We start from the raw sequence: 11,625 nt of genomic DNA, 5'->3' as shown, positions 1-11,625 counted from the left end.
AATCTTACATATGTTACTAATGCATAACATGAAATATGCAATAAGCTAGCATGTTACTCTTAAGCAATACACATCATAAATAATAGTAACGCAAAGTGGTTAGATACAAATCATTGCCAAAATCTTATTGATTTGTCACGGTTTAGGTGTCTGTTTGTTTTTCCTGGATGTCATGCACAAGCAGAATGCTGCAATGTTTGGAGAATGTTTTCCTAAATCAAAAGAAAACAGTTTCATTTTGTACTTTGAGTTCATTCACACCTTTCTATTTAGTTTTGTAAAAATGTTTCCTGTCCTCTTAAAGAAAACCAGAATGCAGGATCTTCACTATTTTCTGACAGGTTCCAATTTAAAATTGTATTTAAAAAATGTGGAGGAAGTTTTGTTTTTTTAAGCAACACCTATCTAAAGGGAAATCTTTTTACCTAGCTTCTTAAGGTGGATAGAGTTTATTCTGTTATTTTTAAATAAACATTCCCCTGGGACGACCCTTTATTGAAAGACAGAACGAAGTGAAAAGACACAATTAAGAGAGTGACACTGAACAATCTGGTTTCACTCTTAGCCTGAGTGAAAGTAAAGTAATAACAATGGCATAAATGCAGAGAACACAATGGAAGCTTTTCAGTTGCTTCCTGGTTGCTGATGTTACCATTAATAATGAGTCAGATTTTGTACAAATAGATTTTTTTTCATCTAACAGGTTCTAGAAGATTGCAGGAGAGAAAGGAGCCATTGCAGGGAACACCTGTCTACAGATGTAACAACACTGAAACCACCAGCGCCATCCAGTCACAACACAGGTGTCTAGTTAGCAAGCAAGGTAGGACAAGGATCATAGGAAGTTCTGGAGCCACTGCTGATCATCCCAGGTCTGCACAATGAGTTAGACTATGCCTACGCTACAGAGACATCGCCATAGCTATGCCAGCATAACCCCATGGTGTTGACGCAGCCCACACCGACGGAAGTGGTTTTTCCATTGGTGTTGGAAAACCACCTCCCCAAATGATGGTAGTACGTTGATGGAAGCAACATAGCTGCGTCTACTCTGAGAGTTAGGTGAACGTAACTGTGTGGGTCAGGAGTGTGTGTTTCACATCTCTGACCAACGTAGCTATGTTGGCCTAACTTTTAAGCGTAAACCAAGCCTTGGTCTCACCACTCTGTGTTTGTGGTCCTGCTCCAGAACTGCTGATCACTATTGGGAGATACCAGAGCTATTCAAACCTGCATTAGCGGTCTCATGCTCTTGTCTCATGTCTGCAGGCAGCCTGCATGACCTCATTTTGGGCCACCACTGTCTTTTCAGGGCAACAAGTTGCTGCCAAAATTCCCTCCATTGTGTCTCATGCCCAGTGTCAGCCTCCTGGTTCTGACATGAGAGTTGCATTACAGCTAACAGCTGGAACAGGATCTAGCCCTGAGCTGGATCCATGCCTTGTTATGGGTTGGAAGGGAGGCTGTGGACAGAAATATAGAGCGTACCAAGCCGGAAATGGTTTACTTTACTGAGTGGGTGGGCTAAGACCACTTCCATCCAGAAGCCCAAAAGGAATATACAGGTTCTCCCACAAGGTACTGCAACATAATTCGTAGAGCAGCACAGCATCATGCGGGCTACGAACCATAGGGTACGCCCCCAGAAGTCTTAGCGCTTCACAGTAGCAAGTGCAGCACCAGGCTGGATGCAGCAATTCAGATTACTCTAGGATCACAATCCCGCTACACATCTAAGAAAAAAGTGACCATGAAACTACTGGCATCTATGCTGTGGATTTCTGCCATCAGAGGGCAGCCAGTAATGAGTGTGAGTGTGTATACACACACACACACACACACACACACACACACCCCTCAACCCCGATATAACGCAACTCGATATAACACAAATTTGGATATAACGCGGTAAAGCAGTGCTCGGGGGCAGGGGCTGTGTGCTCCAAGGGATCAAAGCAAGTTCGATATAACACGGTTTCACTCATAACACGGTAAGATTTTTTGGCTCCCAAGGACAGCGTTATATCGGGGTAGAGGTGTATATGTAAATGGTCTGAACATTCTGGAAACACGGACCCACTCAAGCCTGAAACATTCCCTGTTATCCTCACAAATATAGTTCATGACACTGCACACCCCTAAAATGTATACACCCATGTTTCCCATTGGGCAGTCCAAGTGGGCTTGTAGACATCTGCACCTTGCCTTCAGCCCATGCTCTACCTCCATCCTGCACCTGCTTAGTGTACAGCTGAACCACCTTCTACCAGCAATCTGCCCATCAGGGGATGCTTGCAAAACCCATGGTAGGACAGGAGAGGTAGTGTCAACCAAAAGAGCAGCGGGCACAGAGACCATCAAAAGCCAGGCCACGGGTACTGCACTTCCTGCGATAATTGTGTCTGAGCTTGCCCATGGGGAAAGGGATGCACAGACTCCAGTTCTGTAAGCCCCACACCATCCTTAGTCCTAGATGTCACTGGAACTGGGGTTGTTCTCCACACTTCCCATGAAAGGGTGGACACAGGCAAAGGCTTGGGGCTGTGGAAGATAGTTTGACTAAAGGAATGACATCTGGACTGCCAGAGCACAACCCTGTTCTCCTTCCCAGGCTGTACTTGTTGCATTACCAGTGATTCAGGTCTCCAGGGTAGAGGCAAACACCCACTGGGGTACTGGTCCATAACTAAGGCTCCTATGTGCTACGGTAACAAATACATAATGATAATAATAATACACCCTTGTCCTTATCAGGGTTTGGGGCTGTAGCATAGTTCGTGCTTCAGTTAAATTGATAACAGAGGGAATCAGTCAAAAGAAAAGCATCATCGCAGGATTTTGTATTGGGTCAACTAAATCAATCTGAAACCACAGCTTTACTTAAACTGGTACAACGTTGTATGTGGAAACCTGCTAGATTTTCAACTGTCTTGTGGCCAGTTCTTCTGACCATTAATTTCCCACCGCGAACATAGAGAGGACCACAGAAACTTTGGAGACAACTTTGGCTACAGTTCTTCTGGCAGTTGCATTACTGGGACTTTCCACTGAAGGACAATCAGCAGCAATGGAGGCTGTAGACATAATACTGCTTTGAATGGTCTGCAATTTATAATTGCAAAGCAGGTCTGCTAGTGAGAGTGCTCTACCCAGGACTAACCACCTCAAACAATTCAAGGGTGTTTACCAACAAAGGAAACATTAGACATTCTAATGTCTACATATAATACTAAAAAGGTATTATATTTATTATGTAGTTATAGATAGAGATATATAAAAACAAAGGATATATATCGTGTTCTTCTTTAGAATTTGATGTGTGTGTCTCTATATATATTTAATTTAATATAGCATAATTATCCATTAGAACTCAGGGAATAAAGCTCCCACTCAATGTATACAGATCAAAATTGTTGTAAAGTAGCTTCTACCAAATTTTGTTTAATTTAGCGATTTAGCTATCAATTAAGCAGCCTCTTTTAATGTAATGAAAAATGTCCCCAACTTCAAGCTTATATTAAACAAATCCGTTCTAAAAAACACACACCATAAAAGTAACTCCCTTATATCAGAAACTGAAATTACATTAAATAATGGAAGAAACAAAAATGTCTGTTCTGGAAATGAAAAATTCCTGCCATTGAAGACTGCCCACTCAACTTTCAGTTAAATTGCAGTATTTTACAAAAGCTTTAAATCTGATTACGTGAAAAGAAGAAGTGCATTAGTGCAGCTGCATTTTTCTAATACATTACTGACAAACCTGCCACAATACCATGTATCATTATTATAATCACTACACACAGAAGAATAAATAGAACATAAATCTAGCAAATGCTCTACATTAGTGCTGCAATCTTAATATGCTTTCTGAAACCGTCAGATAGTGGCAAGTTAAAGCTAAGAATAATTGTTTAATAGTGGTGTGGAGTTTCTATTTTTAGCTTATGTGCTGCAATTTACTTTGCAATATGCAACTGCACTAATTACTGTGACGTTGGGTGTGTTAGCAAAGCCAATGGGGTAATGCCTATGACATCTTATTAGAGCCTGTTTCACATATGTGCGCTAAAATTACACATTGATCCTTTCCAACATCTGATATTTTTACCCTACCCTGTGTCACTAATATATTCCCCTTGTCTAGGTTTCAGTTGAACAGAAAATTTGACTAATACCATGAATGTAATTATGCAAAAATACAAAATTCACCAATTTCCGCTATCTAATGACCAGGGTCATACGTGGAATTTCCATGGCTGCTGAGGGTTTAGTATCTGTCATGGATTTTTTTGGGGGGTGGGGAGGAGAAAGGGAGGGAGGGAGGGGTCTTTCATTTAAAGCCAAAATTAAATTTCCAGCCCTCCTCTTTGTGAACGTGAGGTTGTTTGAGCTGAGACAGCTGCTCCTGAGCTTCAAACAAATACACTCAGACAATACTGCTGAAAGGTGCCAACCAATGCATTCATCTCTGGAACTTGAGACTGAATTGTAACAAATTCAAATGCCAGTACTGTTAACTGTCACAGCTCATCACAGTAGAGACTTCCGCTGTGGTTGGATGTCCAGGAAGCCCCAGAGGAACCAACCTTAAAATGTTAAGCAAAATTCCAGTATCGCCAAGCTCAAATATTGAAAAAATAATGAGTTCAGTCCCCAAAATGCCATGAGATTTATAAACTAATTAGATAAATAACAATAATTATGTGTAGGGTTCAGTTCTTTGTTTTTTGGGAGCATTGGATCACATTTTCATGCATTACTAGGCTACCATGAGGGCTGGAAAAGCTTTTTTTTTAATGGAAGCTGAGACTGTAACATGATCACTTGATTCCAGGAACTGGGGATTCAAGTATAACATAAAATATTGCAAAACTCACAGTAAAATGATGAGAGCGGGCAATGCTATGACTTCAGTTCTCCAGCCTAAGAAGCCCCTGGTTACCTGGCACATGCACAGCCCAGATGCAGGCTGCACAGTGAGAAAAGACTGTGTGCTCAGGAACAGCCCTGGCTAGCTATCAGTTGCCAGCAATTGGGCTACTTGCCCCAGTCCTACAGCATCTAGACAAGAGCAAACATGGTCTGCCTTGATCACACCCAACCCTGATGAGCTCAGTTGGTGCAACCCTTGCATGCCTTTATCTTCACAGAAGGGTCAGCACTGATTAAGCACCATGGATTGCTGGCTCCTGCTGGCTGCTAAAGGGCTACTCCTGTATAGAAAAGGCCAAATCCTTGGGTGCTGGCCCTGAATGCTAGAACAGCCCCAGATACTCTGTATTACTGCAAGAGGAAACAGTTACTGTAGCTAAGCCAGGTCATATAAAAGACACAGCTAAGCAGTCTGTAAAATCTGCTCTCAGAGCAAGAGTAATATCCCAAACTACATGCATGTGTAGGCTGATGCATGTGTAGGCTGATGCTGGTAAGACCAGGCTTTTGGTATGTTCTGTATCACTGGTACAGAAATACCTGCTCCACTAAAACCCTCCCTTGAATAGACACAGCCCTGGCCTAACGTAGGCTTTTCCTCTTCAAATTCCTCTCTGGAGCAGCTCCACTAGTAACCCTATTGGGAGCCCTAGTAGAGACAAAGTGCTGCCATTCTAAGCACTATGTCATCTCTCTAGATCCTCCCTTGAGTAGGGTTAGGTGCATGCTGGTTAAAAAGTGAGGAGTGCCCAGTCTACCTAAGTGCTAGCTATGGTGGGAAATGTCTAGTGTGGATGGACACAGCCAAAATCAGAGGCAATAAAAGCACTGGTGAAGGTGACAGGTCAGAAAATGGAATGTGGCTGTAAATGGGTGTAATTTACAACCTAAGGAAGCAGAAGCAAATTTTATAAAAATCTCCTTAAGCACTTCCAATCGCTCCAGCATCTTTGCATTTCCCATTTCTCTGCCATGTAGGCTATGGTCCTTCAGAGGTACTGCACAAACTCCCCAGGTCTAATAAGCCCCTGGATCAGTACATGGGGCTTTAGCAAGTCTGATGGAGGGTTGTGTGCATACATGGCACACACTTTGGCAAGTGACAAATTCACCCCATAAGATCAGCAAACTATCTGGCATCAGACTGTACAGAGGGCCAGTGTAAGATCTATTTAATGCACTAGCAAAACAGATTATGTGACTCATCAATAAAAAATGGGACTGATTTTGGATGCTTTGAGGATGAGATTTGCAAGAAGAAAGAGTCTGAGGCCTAACAATGGTTCCCAAAAGTTTAGGTCAAATCCAATCAAAATGAATTTGCACAAAAATCTGAGAACTAATGTTATTAAACACTACACATATGGGCATTTACAATGACAAGCTTTTATACAATTCAGGTGAACACATTTCACTGGTAATAAAACTAGTCTGAATGCCTGAGAGCAGTTTGCACTTTCATTGAACAAGAATAGTTTCAATAAGGACTTTATCATAAAGCCAGAAGGAATGAGACAGTGGCACAGTGATCTCACCTGCAGAACTTGCTCTAGTCACATTCATTGGACTCATTTTGAGGTCTCTCCGGCCTTTTGTTAGGAACATTGTTTTTTGTTTCGTGCTCTTATTACCAAAAGTACGATTATATTTCTCTCAGCACACCAATAACAGTACTATGAGCTCTGTAGACCTGATTCCTAGTAATTTTTACCTGCACCAAGAAGGTATCCGACATTAACATGCAAAAAAACCCTTCAACCATCTAATCTATTGAGACATGTATGTAATGCTCACCACCGCTGGCATGAAGTTCTTACCAATATTTGGAAAATATCTTTTGGCAGCACTCTTACAATTGACCCCTCCATGTTGTAACTGGGATAAATCTGTGGCCTCCCGAAGACCAAACACATGGGATTTGTACCACACTGACTGCCTGTTTCTGATGTCATAACTCAGGCACTGTTCCCATTGAAGCCATGGGGAGATTCCCAGTGCTGACTGGTTTCCTGGGATTTCCTTTACTCTTCTATAGGAAGAATCCAAAGCCTGGGTACTGAGGGGAGCTGTGCTGTTACCTCTGCCCTGTAGACACAGCTAGGCTTCTGCTCTCCTGGGATCGCATGAAGTTATTGATCTGGATTTTGATGTTACTATAGTCTTTGCCTGCCAGCTTTGGCTTCCACCTCTTTGCCGCTTTGAAGGCTGCATTCACCAGATTGGGCGACAGGGCAGCTTTCTGGTGTGTGCCGGACACATTGGCCTTTCCCCGCCACTGCTGGTAATAATCCTGCGGCATCATGTGTCTGAACACTGCCAGGGCATACTTGGCAATGTCACCTTCGGCCTCTTCAAACAGTCTCCTGTCCTCCTTGGGGGAAATGCTCAGGAGGGAGCTGTCAGGTATGCTGGTTCCTGCAGGAGGGTTATGGGGCAGGGACTGTCCCTCAGGGGTAGATGGAACCTCTCCTGATTCCACAGCCTCAGAGTGTCCAGCTGACAAGTCAGTTCCAGTTCTCCCACAATCCATTACACTCATTTCATCCATCTCTGCCAAGGATATCTGGATCTCTCCCACTTTGGGAAGCAGGAGAGTGCCTGCGGAGTGGCCAGTCACATCTAGGAATGAGGCTTGCACGAGACCAACCAGTCTGGACTCCATTGTGGACACTTTCTTTGTCAAATCCTGGACACGCTCACCTAGACTCTGATTCTCTCTTATCACTTCCTGCAGCGCCTGGGTCAGTAAGCAGATGGTTGTGTTCCCACGTGGCAGCGACAGTTTGAAAAAGATACCTGCAGGTGGTGATTCCTCCATCATGGGCAAATCCTTCTTGGGGGCTCCACTCTCAGCAATAATTCTTTGCAACTGAAATGCACATAAATAATGTATCAGATTAGCGTGCAGCCCGCGTGAAGCGCTATAGTCCATACACCCTGTGTTTGGTGTGTTTAGGGTCCTAATAGGGGTGGGGTGGGTGACAGGAACACACAACATCTATTCACCCAGGCCAGCGTCCTGCAAGCAGTTACACCTGTTCTTCACCTGATGCACACGTGCAGTTCCATTGTATATGCTTGTAGGATTGGGCCACAAGCTGATAGAGGACAGGCTCCCATTGCATTAATTGGTTTGCAAAGGGCCACACGAGGAGCCAGTGCTGTCTTAGTCTGTGATTTCAACACCAGCATCACTGGCTACCGCTCACTCCCTGGTAGCACAAGTACTACTTAAGCTTTGCCTGTACTAGCCAAAGCCCCAGTTTCTAGCATGGGGAGGGGGGGTGCAATAGAGGGAACAGCTGAACGCTGTCTGTCTACGGCTATGCTTGCAGTTAACCTGCATCCAGCACTGGTCTGGCTGCAGACACAGGTATAATTTGTGGAGTAGAGCAGCCCTGTAAAGTGGAGAGATCAAGTATAAGTAGGTGGGAGGGTAAAGGGACAGGTGCTCTGCCTCTTTATAGTTCTAAGAATAGCAACCACAGCCTCTCTGCAGAAATCCTGGCCCATCCCCAACACGTGTGTGCACCAGCACAGATCCACCATCATGGCACGGCCAGGAGTGCAGGGAGTCCTGTGTATGTGCACTCCACCGCCTCCACTCTCCTGTTGTGGAGGGTTGCTCAGGGGTGTCTGCAGCACAAAAAGTCCAGTGGGAATCCCCGCTGGTTGGTTTGGGTTTTAGTTTTGGAACATAATTTCCTCAAAGGAACGTTTCAGTCACCCCGAATTACACATCAGATGTAAAAATAAACAAAAAAACCAAACAAAAATGATAGGGCTAGAATTAAATCTTTTTATGACCCTAATTTAAACAATCTGGGTAAATTAACATGGTTGAATTTTCGCTTATCTGAACAGTGACGGTAGGCTAGTCAATTTCAGTATTTTTAAGTCAATTTCATATCAATAGCATACAGCCCCAATTAACTTCTCCATTCTAACAATGATCCTTTCAAATAAGAAGAATATTTAAATTTAAAAAAAGAAAAGAAAATAAACTGCATTCATTCACTTAATGTCATGAAAACATTTCTATTTATATCAGGGATTTTTACCCAGAAATTGATACAAGCTTCTTTAAAAAAATTAAAAAACCTACCACATGTGGGGCCAAATTAAAGATAACCCTAAAAAAAGGAAGGTAGAGTGAGGCACGTCTATCTCCCCCTAAAAGTGAAAATATTCCATGATGATTTAAAGAATCATTCCTCTGCAGTGTTTACAACATTGCAACATTTAGCTGGTGTGAGAGAACCAGGAGGAAAACTCACTACTGTTTTTTCTCTGGGCAAGCTAAGAGAAAGGCATACAGGAAACAGCATAAACAGCTAAAAGGAAACTAGTTTTTAAGTTGTTTAACTGCTCTGTAATGAACAGCATAAGATTCATGTATAACGTTTACTTCAAAGAAAAGTGCATTAAGAAAATATTTATAAATACACCAATAGATACATCTGATTACAGACAGGAGGGAGTCGTTGACAGAATGCCTGCAATATCACATAGGAAGCAGATAGTCTGGTAGAGTAGGACTTAAGGAAATGAAGCTCCAAACTGAATGCGTTAGAAAACAGAACTTTCACAACTGTTTTAAAATAATTTAGTTTACAACTCTGAAAGTCCTGTTAGCTGCAAATATCTCCTGCATTTCTTTGCAATCAAATAGACACAGCAATTTCTGATCCCTTACTCTACATCAGGGGTCAGAAACCTTTCAGCAGTGGTGTGCCGAGTCTTCATTTATTCACTCTAATTTAAAGTTTCATGTGCCAGTAATACATTTTAATGTTTTTAGAAGGTCTCTTTCTATAAGTCTATAATATATAACTAAACTATTGTTGTATGTAAAGTAAATTAGATGTTTAAAATGTTAAAGCTTCATTTAAAATTAAATTAAAATGCAGAGCCCCCCGGACCAGTGGCCAGGACCCGGGCAGTGTGAGTGCCACTGAAAATCAGTTGGTGTGCCACCTTTGGCATGCGTGCCATAAGTTGCCTACTCCTGCTCTACATTATCAGGAAAAAGGTCCTGTTAGGGAGGAATCAATAAATCGGCTGCTTCTGAAAGACCTGAAGGAGAGCTCTGTGTAGCTTGAAAGCTTGTTTCTTTCACCAACAGAAGTTGGTCCAATAAAAGATATTTATTACCTCACCCACCTTGTGTCTCTGAGACCATTCAGTTATGGAGAAGGTAACACAGTAAAGCGTTTTGAGAAGGAATCATTTTAACATGCAGTGAAACCTACCTAAGATCATTTATACTGCAATACTGCCCAAAGGCCATAACCTCATTGTGCAAGGGGCTGTATAAATTCATACAAAAGAGCAGTCTCTGCCCCAAAGGCAATAAGAAACAGACTTTTCTTAGTGCCCTAGTGGCTGCTTAAGTTATGCTGTATATTCCAATTTAGTTTAGGATTCATCTGCCATTTTCATTTTTAAACAGAGGACACTTCAAATTTGTCCTGCTTGGTTTCAAAACGCCAGTGAAATGTATTGCTATGACAACCCCAAACCTGTACCATTGGGAAACAAAGTTAAACTAAATAGAAACAGAAGTGAGAGGCCTTTGCACTTCTTTCATCTCAGACAGCTAAACTGCGAAGGCAGCCAGTTTCCCCCCGTCCCTTGCCCAAACCAAACTCCCAGTGGGGTAAACAATACTGCAGAGAGACGATTACAGTACAGATATTGGAATAAAGAAATAGCTCATACCTTGCTAACCCAGAACAGGAGGGACAGCCACAGCAGCAAGACTAGCAACAGGACTCAAGTGCTCTGAGCCACAGAGGAAATGACCGAGGTAGTTGTGCTTTATACAGGACCAGGCATTCTATGCTCCCATTCTGATGCAATCATGTCACCATTGGCTGGATCTGAATCCTGGGGGCAGGGCTTCCAGAAAGTAACCAACATGCCGGAAGCTAGAGCTTTTACCCTTTGATCTCAGTTCTGAGGTGCTTACTAAGACAAACTGCCATTGACAGTAGATTTGGCTTTCTTGGACAATAAGTTTGCGGCCTGAGTGGCTTGGAAAAGCCACTTGCACTTATGTCTCTAATGTAAGAGCTCAAGACAGTTATTTTTACTTGGACACTTTGTGACTCCTTCAACCCATCCTTGTTTCCTCAATGTGCCACTCTATTTACAAACCTCCAGCAAGATCATGTTCTCTCTGCTTTGCAATCCTTGCACAAAGTGACCGTCCCATTAGCCACAGAATTTGTTAATCACTGTATCTGTTACCCCTGCAAGAGACCTGGACATTCCCAAACTGTATTCAGCCCCGAAGATAAACAAGCAGTGGAGATCCTTTGTCTGAGCTTTGTTAAGTCCTTGGAGCAAGGATATGGAGCAAGAGTTTTGGCAGCCAGGATATTGCTTTGTCAGGGCTCCTTTGAGGAACATTAAACAAGGGCTGGTTTTGCTGAGCCTGAAATTTTGCATTCTGAGAACACAGTTGACATGGGAACAAGCCCCAGAGTCCAATATTTTCTTATGGGAGTGAATGAACTGTTGGTGACCCAAGGGAGTGAGAGAAGCAGCCCAAATCTGAGAGTGGAGGTTGCTATCTGGGGATGGTAGTTCAATCTGACAGTGATTGGCAGGCCCTGGTACTGCGGCCTGGCTTGAACCAGGCTGTCTTGCTGAGTCAGTGAATTGGAAGTTGTGGATGAAGAGCCT

The 11,625-nt window shown here is 42.9% G+C and overlaps 1 protein-coding gene across 1 annotated transcript; it reads right to left on the bottom strand.

Annotated features, from left to right (window-relative positions):
* Positions 1-6,856: 6,856 nt before the first annotated feature.
* LOC127030733 (uncharacterized) lies at positions 6,857-10,683 on the bottom strand. Its single transcript, XM_050917469.1, has 2 exons — positions 10,657-10,683; positions 6,857-7,804 (listed from the first exon to the last, which is right to left on the bottom strand). The coding sequence occupies exon 2, from the start codon at positions 7,754-7,756 to the stop codon at positions 7,010-7,012; it is 747 nt and encodes a 248-aa protein (XP_050773426.1). The 5' UTR covers positions 7,757-7,804; positions 10,657-10,683; the 3' UTR covers positions 6,857-7,009.
* Positions 10,684-11,625: the final 942 nt, after the last annotated feature.

Source organism: Gopherus flavomarginatus, chromosome 11 (assembly GCF_025201925.1).
Source record: "Gopherus flavomarginatus isolate rGopFla2 chromosome 11, rGopFla2.mat.asm, whole genome shotgun sequence".
In the NCBI taxonomy this organism is placed as follows: domain Eukaryota; kingdom Metazoa; phylum Chordata; order Testudines; family Testudinidae; genus Gopherus; species Gopherus flavomarginatus.
Note: the sequence above shows the minus strand (reverse complement) of the source record. Positions and strands in the feature narration are given on the sequence as shown.

Excerpts from the sequence above, each read along its gene's own strand:
- LOC127030733 (XM_050917469.1), bottom strand. The coding sequence starts at position 7,756 with ATGATGGAGGAATCACCACCTGCAGGTATCTTTTTCAAACTGTCGCTG.